The sequence below is a fragment of the Protomyctophum parallelum genome (genome assembly GCF_964188405.1).
Source record: "Protomyctophum parallelum genome assembly, chromosome: 7".
NCBI classification, from domain to species: domain Eukaryota; kingdom Metazoa; phylum Chordata; class Actinopteri; order Myctophiformes; family Myctophidae; genus Protomyctophum; species Protomyctophum parallelum.
In genome coordinates this window covers 21,379,546-21,394,491 of record NC_139705.1, presented here as the reverse complement: position 1 = coordinate 21,394,491, position 14,946 = coordinate 21,379,546, and the positions used below count along the sequence as shown (strand labels likewise).

The 14,946-nt window shown below is 42.8% G+C and overlaps 1 protein-coding gene across 1 annotated transcript in view; it reads left to right on the top strand.

Moving 5' to 3' along the window:
- LOC310862359 (dihydropyridine-sensitive L-type skeletal muscle calcium channel subunit alpha-1-like) overlaps positions 1–14,946 on the top strand; it is a 37,242-nt gene that overhangs the window by 572 nt on the left and 21,724 nt on the right. The window contains exons 2-11 of the mRNA XM_083770228.1: positions 2,830–2,935; positions 8,923–9,062; positions 9,776–9,909; positions 10,412–10,564; positions 11,407–11,612; positions 11,828–11,931; positions 12,024–12,163; positions 12,290–12,368; positions 12,556–12,716; positions 13,561–13,786. Coding sequence (XP_083626354.1) covers positions 2,830–2,935; positions 8,923–9,062; positions 9,776–9,909; positions 10,412–10,564; positions 11,407–11,612; positions 11,828–11,931; positions 12,024–12,163; positions 12,290–12,368; positions 12,556–12,716; positions 13,561–13,786 — 1,449 coding nt within the window. The remainder of the gene's footprint in view (positions 1–2,829; positions 2,936–8,922; positions 9,063–9,775; positions 9,910–10,411; positions 10,565–11,406; positions 11,613–11,827; positions 11,932–12,023; positions 12,164–12,289; positions 12,369–12,555; positions 12,717–13,560; positions 13,787–14,946) is intronic.

The window sequence follows — 14,946 nt, the reverse complement described above, 5'->3', positions numbered from 1 at the left end:
GAGAGAGATTGGGGGAAGACATGCAGCAAAGGCCGACGGGCTCAGGACTTGAACCTGTGACACGCCGTCGGGCTGGACGGGCTCAGGACTTGAACCTGTGACACGCCGTCGGGCTGGATTACCAGCCTAGGTGCCCAGGCCGCTAGGCCGGCCCAGGCCAGCGTTGCAACTTTTTTGACACTAGATCTGTTATCTTCTGCAGCGACATTAGGTGCACCGTGTAGAGGCAAATACTAGCAGACTTGGTTGACTGGATTCCTCCAGGGCTCTATACTATACAAAATACAGTATTGTTGAAGTGGTTAAGAGTTATGTAATTTTAGGATGTGTGCTGCTGAGCCTTTTAAAGGCACAGGGATTTTAAGATCACTGAAAGATGTCACCTGTCTGTCATCAATATTAGCAGAGCTTGTACACAAAGGTGTGAATGCCAGGTGGTGGACTGACAGCTGCTTTGTAGACCTGCTGTGATCAGCATGGTCAAGCTCTCCTTCGAAAGTCTGCTAAGGGCCTCCCCCAGGTGTTAAGACTTTTGTTATGTGTGAGGTGGCCCCACGTCCACGTAAAGCATAACCCCAGTGTTTTCACTGTGACCCCAATATATTTACAGCTGTCTGACGGAAACTATTAATGAAAGCCCTTTAAGTTAGTGATAAGTAACCTGGCTGGTTGGCATTGTGCTTTTAATGTGGAAAAAAGCTGCTCTGTGAAGCCTGTTGTTTGTCTGTAGTGTGCCTCCTGTTGGGGGGTTTCCATCCTGTTTTTAGTCTGAGGTCCATTCCCACTTAAGCCATGGTTATAGTTCCAGTCGATCTGAAATAGATTAGGATATGGTGTCGTTATTAGTATGGCATCTATATTCAAAAATAATTGTGTAGAATGTGTTGGAATTGCCTGTGTTAATCTGTAAACGGTGGTCTTCATAGCTTTTGAAGTCGGAAGATATTTTGATTCATTGAGCTTTAGAACCATGTTTTCAACAGAGACTATCAACTGTACTTTTATTTTTAGTACTATTATTTGTGCATTGTTTAGTAGCACTGTATGACCTTGAATTGTAGTCACGCACCACCAACTCAATATAAAGTTTTATTGTAGTGGTTTAATCACAACGCAGGTACAGTATTGAGAGCCAAGGGACGTCCCAGAGATAGAATAAAACAACTTGGAATACTTCTAATATATGATATTCCTTTCTCATAGCAATGCTGTTGACAGCCATTGGGGAACAACATGCGTGGGTGGAAATATCCAGTCTCTTTTCTTGATAAGTGGAGTGTTTAAAAAAAGCTGTGGTCATATTCTGGGGATTTGCAGCTGTCCTGTCGCATCACAGACGAGACATGATGCTGAGTTAGCAGGGAAATTCTATTAGGGTGCCCCCTATGGGTGAGAATTGACCTATACATTGGACAGCATTACACACACACACACACACACACACACACACACACACACACACACACACACACACACACACACACACACACATGCCAAGGCCTGCAATATGAGATTGGTTGAGTCTATAGATGGAATTTGAGAGGCCCACCGTGTTGTTTGATAACAACACAGGGATGGAGCTGTTATAACACTTTGATTTTAACTTTTTACCTCATGCAGACAATGAAATGAACTTAGTCAGATAAACGACATCATCATGGATCTAAAAATAACGTGTGCAATTGACACCTGTACATGTTTTTGGGGGGGGTTGTGCATGTACACATTTAGACCAAATTTCAATGCACATTATGCAGATCCCAATATAACTAATATTCAGAGAGAGGAAAAAATACTGCCACAAAGGCATACAAATCCAAGTCCATGCACTCAAGGTGGCTCATGTGCAGAACAAAAAAATTATGTTTACACTGAGAAACTCCTTCCAGTTAAGTTTTTAATTATTCACCTTGTGTGATGTTTCGAGCTCTTTAGCCTTTCTTTTCCGACATACATTTTTGCGTAGCATGCTAACATAAGAAAGACAGTTACTGTAACAGATTTGCACAGGTGAAATGTTACAAAAATAATAATTAAAAGATCTATAAGGCCTCACTCACACCTTCCCAACAGACTGATGTATGCTTGTTGTATACAAAGGGTGTGATACATCTTGCCCCAATGCATTTCCAATGGGAGTCACATGGTTTGACACAACATTTGTGTTGTATGAGTGGGAGGGGGGGCAGTCGAAACACAGCCGAAACCCATACAACAGCTTGTAGTCCAAAATGTTGTGACTTCCATTGGAAATACATTGGGTGGCCATGACACTTACATCTTGCTTACATCTAGCATGCATCAATGTTGTATGCTAGATCGAAAGGTGTGAGTGAGGCCTAAGCCCGCAATGTGTCAGACAACGTGTTGTGAGCCTGTAGATCTGCCATTTTAGCTATTTTTGTGCGACACAGTTGTGTGCGACATGAAGTATTAATCAGGCTAAAGTCAAGTAGAATTTATCTGTCAATTATTAACAACTGACCAATAAAATTGTTTCCAAAATCTCTTTATAGATTCATAAAATAAATAAAAATAACATGTAAAATAATTTTATACATTTAAGAAATTCCACAAATGAAACAAAAACTGCTATTGTCACTAATTTGGGTCTCCAGGCAAGCGTCTAATATCTCTTTTGGGTCTCTACCTGACAAGTTTAGGTCTTTCGAGACTGACGTCAACTAAAGAGGCCGCTGTGTTTCCTTTGTTTTGCCAATGGGTTTCCAGATTGGAGAACCACTGAATTATATAGAATAATGGCTAAAGAGGAAATAATGTGTAGTTGCAGCGGTGTATGTTGTTGTCCTGAACCGCTTCCTCCTCCAGACCCTTTGAGATCATCGTCCTGCTGACCATCTTCGCTAACTGTATAGCTCTGGCTGTGTTCCTGCCCATGCCTGAGGAGGACAGCAACAACACCAACACCAACCTGGTGAGCATGCACGCACGCACACACTTACAGTTTAAAGATGGTGCCGTGATTTTTGTACTTTTTCTGTTTTGCATGTGTCTATGCAGTTAACATTACTCTAAGGCCCCCAGGTGTGGGGGTCTTCCCAGGTGTGTCTTCCCTGTGTATTTTTGGTTTATCTAAGCTCATCTCGCTCAAGAATCGCCTAAGGGTGGCGCCATTTCCATGGTGCCAACACAGAATAAATCCATATACTCACGAAACAATACTGATTGGGTCGTGCAGCTGTCTGTCACGGCTGTAGCTGCAGGCTCCGCCCGGAGCCTTTAAAGCAGCCCACCAGCCGGAAAGACGTCATTCCTGCTCCGGTAGATTTGGCGGCTTTCCACCCGTTCGCATCGGCGGAGGACGAGAGACTGAACAGTCTCTGTCCTGTCAGGGCACTGAAACTGTATGTGAACAGGACTGCTGCCTTTAGGAAGGGCAGTCAGTTGTTTATCGCATGGGACCCTCAGAGAAGAGGGACTCCCATAACCAAGGTGAGACTTTCACAATGGGTTGTGGAAGCCATACAGTTGACTTATGCCGAAAGAGGAGCACAACCCCCGGAGGGTTTGCGGGCTCACTCTACGAGGGGCATGTCTGCATCCTGGGCCCTTGCAAAGGGAGCCTCACTTCAGGATGTGTGTACGGCGGCGAGTTGGTCGTCCCCTTCGACTTTCGCCACGTACTATAACTTGGACGTGGCATCTTTTGGAATTGCTCACGCCGTTCTGGGAGCTGCCGCTAGGTGATGGGACAGTTGGGAACAACGGTCACACACGCGCACTTCAGGAGATAGATCCTAGGGCATATAAGATGGGGAACCATCAGCCCGCGTCTGAGTGCTTAGACAGTTTACGCTGGCTAGCTCCTTAGATAGGTTCTTGTCTACTGGGCCTGTGGTCCAGATAGCCTCCTTGCCTTTCCTTCTCCCCACGGGCAGGGGACTGCTGGGGGAGGGATCCCGGGTCGGGCCTCCTTTTCAACTGGTGGTAGTGATACGGGGGGTTTATGTACACCCTTAGGCGATTCTTGAGCGAGATGAGCTTAGATAAACTTTAGTAACCTCAGTTTATCAAGCGAATCGAGCGAGAGAATCGCCCTTACTACCCTTCTTGCTTAGAAAGAGCACAGAAAAAGGACTGGTTGATAGGAATGACGTCTTTCCGGCTGGTGGGCTGCTTTAAAGGCTCCGTGCGGAGCCTGCAGCTACAGCCGTGACAGACAGCTGCACGACCCAATCAGTATTGTTTCGTGAGTATATGGATTTATTCTGTGTTGGCACCATGGAAATGGCGACACCCTTAGGCGATTCTCTCTCTCGATTCGCTTGATAAACTGAGGTTACTAAAGTAACCCAGAGATTCTTTCTGAAAGTCTTTGAGTTAAAAGGCCCAATCGAAATAACACCATTTTAGTGTCATCATAACCCTAACCCCTCCCACATTATCATACAACAACAGCTGTAGGCGAGCTGGGTGGTGACCAGGCATACCTGTACTTAATGAATTGGTGGGTGTGGCCACATAAAAACATAATTTTAACACTTTCTGTACACTTTTTTTGAATGAAATCTTCCTCCTGGTAAAATCATAGTACCTGATGATCATGTTTTAGGGGGAGAAAAACACGGCACTCCATCTTTAAGTGTGAATCAGTTGTTTCTATTAGGGCTTCCAGTGAAACCATTTGGAACTGTGGGCCCCATGACAACACAGCACACTGTATTTGTTATATTTAGGAGGAAGCAACCAAATCTGTGAACAATGACATCCTGGGTGGCCCCATAGAATGTTATCAAATGTAACTTCAATGTTCAACCTCCGTGAGGTGGAACAAATGTGACCACTGTGTGTTTTTGTGATACGTTTGTATGACATTGAAAGGATATCGTCAGTTGGAAGTCCCTTTTCTCCTTTTCTTTTTTTTTGTTTTAAAATTGTGAAAATAGCCAATCTACAAGCTCATAATGCGTTGTGTGGGACACATTTATGATGAAAAGGTTTCTGCCAGATTCTTTGTTAAATATTGAAGTTCTCTATTTTCAGTGGATGGTGCAGTGGATGTGAAGTCAAACTCTGCATATTAACACTATTAGCTACTGCAGTGTTTCAGCTGGTCCCTGGTAAATCCCCATAATCTCCACTGACGACATGCTTCCACCCCCGTCTCAGCTCTTGTAGCCTTTATCCCAGAGCCAAATAATGGCCAAGGCTCTGGAACAATGCTCTGGCACAATGCTTTATTAGGTTGCTGACTGACAGTGACACCATGCTTTGGCCATCTCAAACATGACCTGCTGAATCGCATCATGTTTCAAAGTCATTTGCAATACTTAGGACCTGACTATCCATGCAAGAATCTAGGTTGAGAACGTATGCAGAAATGCTGGCAGACTAGCAATGGACAATATTTGCTCTTTACTTCATGCTCACGGTATGAGCATAATGGCCGTAGTATGAATATTGTCATTAAGAAATTAAATAGCTTATGTGTTGTTCAGGACTGTGGTTTAGTTTACATCTTCCCTCTTCCCTCTCTCTAGCTGGTTATGTGTCTTAGGACTGAATGTCTCCAACAGAGTAGTGTAAGGTTAGCCGGGTGGCTCCCTGGATGCTTTTGAAGCGTACCCTGGAGTTTTTATATTAATAACTCATAGGTGTGTGTATTGATGCTGTCCCTGGGAGTTAGAGAGTTTGACACCAGTAGAGATCAAGACAAAATGGACATTTGTTTGAGCGACAATTAATACTGTGTGTTTTTCTTTTGTTTATTTTGTGAATGGGAGTAAACATGTATTGTACTATAAGTGAGCACAAGATGCTTACTGTGAGCAACAGAGGGAATTTGGTATAAAGCCAAACCGGTATCGTTCCTGCCAATGTATGGAGAACCGGGATGACTGGAAGAAATGATGGAGGGCCTCTCTGAGGACGACCTAGAGAATATAGCGGTTATTTGCCTTTTTTGACAACATCGGTATCTGCAATTATGCATACGATGTGTCCTGGTTTTTAAGCTATGTAAGCGCAAACTAAAATATTTCAAACATTTCAAAAATAGTACACCTAAAAGCTCACATGCGTTTTTGAAAAAACATAAGGCTTACAGTAAGTGGTTGGATAAAATGCATTAAATATTCTGAAATAGAAACTTTAGTCAGGTCTAAGTTTTTCTAATTGATTGGAACATTTTGGCAACTTTGGACAAGATATCGGTCAAAGTCGGTGGCTCTACAAAGTCAGCATTGGCATTGAACCCAAAGATCTGGCATCGGTCGGGCTCTAATATGTCATTGCAGAGGCTAAAAGGCCACGTACAGTATGCTGCTGTGGTGGATGTTTATACAGTTGGTCTCGAGGAGGGCTACACTGGTTGATAAGAGACACGTGAAGTTTCACTTGGAGGTCTGTGACCCCACTTAGGGGGCCTGACCTTCAGTGCGTGTGCCAACATTTCAGTGGCCATGCACAGTCGGCCACCGCCTGCCCCTCAAATAGAATTTAATACACTACACCCGTTACTTCACCATAACACACAAGTTGACACAACGCAATATCAATTTGGATGATACAACAGAGCCAGTAAGTTGACCTACATTCCACTGCCAAATCTACCATCATATCAAATTTCCTCTGCACCTCATCCTGACCCCATTTCGTTACGAATCCTGCCACGGGCCCCAAACCTACCTCATCCCAAATCCCTCTTTGACTACTCAGTGAGTCATTCCAGAGATGTTAGGGGGTGTAAGAAGAGCTGGGGGAAGATCCATTCCTCCACGTCAAACCCCATGCAGTCATAAAACTAGACTGGCCCAAACAGCACCACCCTATGGATGATCACACCACTCCATGTAACCCAGTAGTTACTCATTAAATATGACTGCTCATAACCTTTTTCCCACTACTGCAGAGCATACCACACATACAGTTATGGGGTCAGCCCTGTGTTCTTTCTGCCCTTTATTCCCTCAGGCATCAGGGAACGTAGGTATGCTCCGACAATTACCCCTCTGGGTTTAATTGAACTTGTTATCTTTTCCTCAGTAAAATGTATGTGTTTATAGGACAAGTAGTCTACGTAAGTGCGATTGACCAGGAATCTTAAATGAGGAGGAGAGACTGTGAAATGCATGTAAATAAAAGTTCATTTTATTTTGTATATGATGGATGTCACTTTGAGAAGCAAAACCAAATACCACAAGGTCTATCATCAAACTTCCTGCTTACATGCTTCTCATCTTAAACCATGTTTGTACTGTAGTCAACTGTGAAGGGAGAAGATCTGTTTTCACAGTACACAGCTCCAGTAAGCAATGGTACTGTGTTTGATGACAGCAAATTTAGATTTTAGTTTTAGTCATAGTCTCTTGAATTGTTTTAATTTAGTTAGTCACTTTTTAGTCACCTGGAATGTTTTACTGTTAGTCTAGTTTTATCGACCAAATCCACAGTTGATTTAGTCGACTAAATGTATTTTGGTGGGCCTTGATGCCGTCGTAATGACTGATTTTACACTTGCTGAAAATAGCCGATCTACTGTATGTACAAGCTCACAACGCATCACGTTGCTTGCAGCGCATTGTGAGCTTGTATATCTGCTATTTTCAGTGTAGAATGACTGATGTCCACTAGTCCCTTCCTAACATTTTAGTTCTAGTTTTAATTTGTTGACTTGTCTTAGTTTTAGTCATCATAGCTTAGTTTTCATTTTGTTTCCATTTAGTTTTCGTCAGTGAAATAAGTCAACGTCGACGACATCAACATGTCATAGTATTAGTCGACGAACTCAACACTGGAATGCAAAAATAACTCCCTGTGTTTTTTGATTGATTAAATAATTGTATTAGCGAGTTTAGGTACGGCAGTACAATTCCTTAGTTTGTTTGTACTCGATTCATCACTATATTTATAATTTGAAGACAGTCATGGTTTTATGTCCGTTTTAAAAGTGGTTGAGGAATCAAGACTTTTAATGGCTGTTAGTATAGAGCAAAACCACTGTGTTTGAGCTAAATCTAAACACACACACACACACACACACACACACACACACTGTATATACAGATGCACACTCAAAACTGTGTGTGTTTATGTGCACCTTTTTTATTCATAACCTTTTTTCATTAATTACAATACACTGCTAAAATACAGATGTATATAGGTTATACAGGATTAATTAATGATACATTTAGCTGTTTGACATCCCTGAATATACTTTGTTTTTAATATTCTTTTGTATTTTACTGAGTATTCGACAATCTGTGTCTGCATTTATTTCTGTGAGTCAGTTCAAGACCTCTTGGGCCGGTTGCAGTACGTTGTTCAGACTAGTCATTGGTCCGACAAATGACAACCCACCTCATCTCCTAACCTAACCATAACTGCAAGCACGGGAGCAGACGCTAGTCTAATGCCCTGTCTAATGCCCTGTCTGAATGACATGCGGTCCCCCTTGGGCCCTGTTTAATCAGCACCAAGATCAGGCTAACAAACGGAATGAGTTTGTTGGTAGGTCGTAGAGGCTTATTGTCTGCATCAGCCAGAGCGCGGGAGTCCATCTCCGTTTCACAATGCACTAAACTAGAGCTCTTGGGAGTTGGATTGCTGAGGTGGAGCACAACACCTACCATACCACAATACTTACAGTACCAACACGACTTCCCGCACGGCCCGCACCCAAGCCGTGTTACTCATATGCTGAGTTTCCGGTGCCTGGGATCGAACCTATGACCATGACGTTGAGTGCTCTACCAACTGAGCTACCCAGAGGTCATGTGATGCTAGCAGAGCTTTCACAGAATGCCTATTGCAGTTCTCTTGGAAAATGGCTCAAATGCCAAAGGTTTCTATGACGCTTCATGCTTTATTGTTCACTGTCTTCAGCATTTGGATATATTCCTTGTAAGTTTAGAGTAATATATAACTGATTGTCACAACATGGCGTTTGTTTCTGTCTTCCAGGAGAGTCTCGAGGGCATTTTCATGGTCATCTTCACTGCAGAATGCTTTCTGAAGATAGTGGCGTATGGGCTCGTATTCCACGAGGGGGCCTATTTACGGAACTGTTGGAACGTATTGGACTTCGTCATCGTCTTCATGGGGTAAGATGAGCTTTGGGCTGCACATCTACAGCCCTCTCCTCTAAACAGTCAAAGGCCATTCGGACACCCCTGGTCATCAGTGTTGCCAGATAGAAAGAAGCAAGAAAGAATTTGCAAGTAAAATAAATCAACCTGGTTTATGAAAACAGGCCCAAAGTATATATTTTTGAAACATTTGAACAACGCCTGTGGACAAATTACATGGTCCTTATTAACATGAAAATCTTTGAGAACCACTGGTTTAAACAATCATCAAAAACATCGGAAGCAAATCCAAATAAGCAACTAACTACCAATATTTACAAGCAACTTTTTCAGAAAAGCAAGCCCAAAGTCCCTTATAATAAGCAGTCATGGCAACACCGCCGGTCACCCCTTGACCAAATATTTTTTGTATAATTGTTGATGTCTTGTTAAAAGTGTAATGATGTAAAGTTTAACTCAATATACTTTGTTTACCGGGGCCCCCCAGGGCTCTATACTTGTCCCCTTTCTTTTTTCTCTCTACAGTCTACACCAAATCTCTTCGGTAAAAATAGTTGCTCGGCTAACTTTTCCAAACATTCGCCGTATATGACATACCCCAAATGCTAGGTTTCATTTGGTCGAGTACATTCAGCAAGTAAAATACCTCTAAATTGTGCATACAATCACGTGACAGTTGTTGAGAGCTAATCACGGATAGCTTTGTTGTGTTCTTTTTCTTCTCACAGCCTGTTCACCTTTGCCTTGGACACCATCAACATGATGATCGGTGTGCCGTTGGAGAAGGGTGGGGGGTTCGACATGAAGGCCCTGAGAGCTTTCAGAGTCCTGAGACCCCTACGTCTAGTCTCTGGAGTCCCCAGTAAGTATCTGCACCTCAATACAGTACAGTACTGCAGTTACTAAGGAAGTGCTTATAGGCATACAGTATTTCACTTTCAAACATGTTTGGGGGGTAATTTTAATGTCTACTCAGGCTTTTGTGAGCATTCACTCCAGACAGTTTGTATGTTGCTTGATTACATGACAATCATGGAGTTTGTATAGGAAGGGTGCGTGTCTGATCAAATGAATATCACATTTCTACAGAATCAAGCAACTTAAAAACTGCCTGTTGTGCTCACATAAGCCACACATTAAGAGTATGCGTTAAAATGACCCCAAACAAGGAAATATCCTTTTAAGTGTGTCTGTGGTTTGTATAAATATTGAACCACGAGTATTGTGTGTAATTGGATCCATTGGAACACAGGTTTATTTGTTGTCCATTTCTTGAAAGTATCCGTTTCGGACATCGGACATGCAAGATTTCCACTTGACAGGCAGCGTCGAATAATTAAGTGCGTTCCACTGTTCTCCTCCAGGTCTGCAGGTGGTGATGAACTCCATCCTCAAAGCCATGCTTCCTCTGATACATATTGGTCTACTAGTCTTCCTGCTGGTCACCATCTACGCCATCGTGGGCTTGGAACTCTTCAAGTGCAAGATGCACAAGACCTGCTACTACACTGGCACTGGTAGATGAACACGGGTTAGCACAGTTAGAGACCGTTATGGGCACATAATAATGCAGTGGTTCTCAAAGTGGGTGGGGGGGGCTCTTGAGGGTGTTCCACCTTAAAATAGTACGTCTACAAGTACAAGCTCACAATGCGTCATGAGCCTGTAGATCTGCTATACAACACTAAACTAATATATTTCAATAATAATAATAATGGATTGCATTTTATAGAGATTTTCTATTACAACATTTTAGTAACACAAATCCTGTATGAGAGTTGGTGTCGAGGTGTCCTTGAGAAAGACACTGAAACCCTAATTGCTCCTGATGTGCTGGTTGGTGCCAGCACATGGTTTCCATCGCCATCGCCCATCGGTGTATGAATGTGCATACATTCACACGCACAATCTATGTAAAGCGCCTTGGATAAAGGCTATATAAATGCACCATTTACCATTTATGAGGGTCCCTGGGACTGCGCATTAGTCTGACATGCCACTACGTGGCCTGTTCAGACTCATCTTGTGGCTTCCGTGTGCGGTTAGGTTAGGGACAGGGTTAGTACCGTGGGAGTAATGAGCCATCTGACTAATGACAGACCCGGGGGTCCCTGGCAAAAGTATTTTCAGATGGGGGGTCCGCGTCCAAATAGATATTAATTCTGCAGTACTTTACCACTTTGATAATAATAATAATCAACATCCACCTCTACTATTACCATCATTTCCATCCTCATCACTTTCCCTGTTGAAATTTGTTAGTTATGATAGTTGTACAACCAAGCTAAAGATAATCAAGTTAAAGAATACAGTGACTGACAGAGACTTACTATATGGCTTGTCCATTTCCATCTTCTAGACATCTATGCCACAGCAGAGAATGAGCTGCCGGCCCCCTGTGCCCAGGCTGGAAATGGCCGCCGCTGCCTTATCAACGGCACAGAGTGTAGGCCGGGCTGGGAAGGCCCAAACAACGGCATTACCCACTTTGACAACATTGGCTTTGCCATGCTCACCGTTTTCCAGTGTATCACCATGCAGGGATGGACAGAAGTGCTCTACTGGGTGAGTGACAACTACCCTTCGCTTCCTCAAATTTGTGGTAAATAGGAAATCAGTATTCCTTTCCACTTGATTTGTGTACTCAATTAAGGCACATACAGTAAATTCTTGCCATTCCTTATTGAACTCAACTGAGGATTTGTAAACTTTTAGATGTGATTGTGAAAATGTGTAATATCTGTAACTGAGAGTAGTAGTGACCTACTTTTATCTTTCAGGTGAATGATGCGATAGGGAACGAGTTTCCCTGGCTCTACTTTGGCCCACTTATTCTAGTGGGCTCCTTCTTTGTGCTCAATCTGGTCCTGGGTGTGCTCAGCGGGTAGGACCTCTCTCTCTCTCTCTCTCTCTCTCTCTCCTTTCTTCCACAGAAAATGTTGAATCACGTTGACCCTCCCTTTTCTTGCTAACTAGAGAGTTTACCAAAGAACGAGAGAAGGTGAGGTGTCGTGGAGAGTGGCAGGCGTTACGAGAAACTCAGCAGTTGGACGAGGACTTGCACGGCTACATGGAGTGGATCACTTATGCCGAGGTCCTAGATGCGGACCGGGATGGTAAAGGACACAATAAACCCACATTAAACCCCTATGCATCCAGTCTCCAGTGTCCCCCCTTCTTTATCCCGTCTCTGTCTCTCTTAGGGATGTATTCATTAACTTCAATCTTTCTACCCTTGTTAGGTCTCCTGCCGTTGATCGGTTCCGATGATGAAACGGATAGCCTCTATGGCCTGGAGGACAAGAAACTGGTTTACTACTAGTGAGTTTGGTCCTTCATTCACATAACCAGCTAAGCCTTACGTTCACTTAGTTGTACGACGGTGTTGAGTGTTTGTTTTTTGCATTGACATTCTTTGAGATTTTCGTTCATGACTCTTGTGTAAATGCATCTCTACTGTGAACCGGCATATGGTAATATTTCATATTTACTTACTGTCTCTGTGTAGTCGCCTGGGCCGACGCTGGAACCGTTTCTTCAGGATGAAGTGTCTGGTTTATATAAAGACCAAGGCCTTTTATTGGGCAGTGATATGGCTGGTCCTCATCAACACAATGTGCATAGCTACAGAACACCACAACCAGACTGCAGGGCTGACAGGTTTTCAAGGTTTGTTATCATCATCCTTATTATTATTACATTTATTATTAATATTATTACATGTATTATTATTATTATTATTACTACACTTTTGTCCATAGTGATGTCATGAAACCTGGGCACAATACATGGGGGCTTTCCCCGTGTATGGGGATTTTGATGAAAAACGCACGATTCCATAGTTAATAATAATTATTGTGTTTAATTACCTTTCGAGCTTGTGTATCTGCTAGTTTCGATGCTTTTGTGTGAGGCTGTATTATGATACACTTCTGGTCAGACGACAAACATCTCATCAATCATCTTCCCCATTGACTGTCTCTTAGTCTTGCAGGAGACAGTGGGGGGCTGTAGCATGCCACTTGGACACAGGACAGAGACAGTGGGGGCTGTAGCATGCCACTTGGACACAGGACAGAGACAGTGGGGAATGTAGCTTGCCACTTGGACACAGGACAGAGACAGTGGGGACTGTAGCATGCCACTTGGACACAGGACAGAGACAGTGGGGACTGTAGCATGCCACTTGGACACAGGACAGAGACAGTGGGGGGCTGTAGCATGCCACAGGACAGAGACAGTGGGGGCTGTAGCATGCCACTTGGACACAGGACAGAGACAGTGGGGACTGTAGCATGCCACTTGGACACAGGATAGAGACAGTGGGGACTGTAGCGTTCCCCACACTGAACATAATTTGCTGTTCATATATTCAGAACGGGTAAGGACTAGTATGTATAATTAACTGATCAAGTAGGGCGTTAATCTACGAAAGATAATTCTGCCCGACAGCAGTTTTTAACCACTGCATCCCGTCTCCATCTGCATGTCTATTCCCGTCTTTCCTCACCAGACGTGGTCACCAGGATGCTGCTGGTGTTATTCTCCGTGGAGATGTTCATGAAGATCTACGCGCTGGGGCCCAGGACCTGCTTCATGTCCACGTTCAACCGCTTTGACTTCTTTGTGGTGTTGTGTTCCATCGTGGAGATGATCTTGTTGTCCCTGGACGCTGTGTCTCCGCTAGGCATCTCCGTCCTCAGATGCGTCAGGCTGCTGAGGTTCCTCAAGGTCACCAAGTAAGCATTCTGCATCTTAAAGGACCTATAACATAAAATTCAACTTTTTCAATTTCTTTTGTGTTTTTGGGGATCCCATATGTGTTTTATATCCCCACAAATAACCAATTTTGAACAATCAGGCTTTCATATCATATAGGTGCTTTAATGGAAATTGCTCTCAGGAACAGCTCAACTGATTTTGGTCTCATCGTGATGTCATCAATGTCACACTACTTTGTATATTTCCAACTTCTTCAGTCTTCAGTTTCAAATTTGCATTTCCACTTTGTTTACAATGTCCACCATTGTTGATTTTCCAAGCTGGCATGGAATGGAAACAAGTCTGGTTTTATCTAGCATCAGGATTATAATGACTCAAATATTAAATAATCTGCATAGCAGCACCCCCACCACCTCAGGACATTGTGGTACTGCAGCTAAAACTGCTTTCAAAGTCCAGAAAGAAATGACAAGGCCTGGTTATATCAGAGTGGTGATTGAGGCTCAAACCATTAGAAATAACTTTGATGGACATAGACAATATGATATTAAATATTAAAAGCAGTTTCAAAATGCATGTTATTTGCGCTTTAAGCAGCACAACTACATCTTCTGTTTTTGTCTCTACTTTGTTTATTGGGTTTTCAAAGGAGTATTTATTGCATACTATACAAACAGTTATTATACACAGAATATTGCTAATTTCCTTAAGCCCCATTCAGACCAAAAAAAGCTAATACATTAATTAGCTTTTTATTTTAATGTAATCTCTATGAAAATTAGCTTTTTATTTTGTATTAGCTTCTAGAAGCTCGAAAACAAAAAGCGTACTTTTTTCTCCCTAGAGCTCAACTTTGACACAGCTTTTAAAAGCTGTGTTCTAACTTTCAGCTTTTAAAAGCTATAGCCAAGCAGTGTACAGCATGATCTGAGTAGGCGGGATTTGCTCATTCAGTCAAAAACAACTCAACAAAGTCAACTCATCTCGCAGATGGAGAAATAGTGATTTTCTTTTTTTTAATAAAGTCTGTATAATTATGTAATATTAATGATGATTTGGCAAGAACATAGCATATCTATGGAAAGGAATATTATATTATATAATCAACAAGTGATGGTAGCAGTGAAAACTTTGTGTTCCGTGACGGGCCCCTGCCTCCACCCCAACTCTCCCGGGG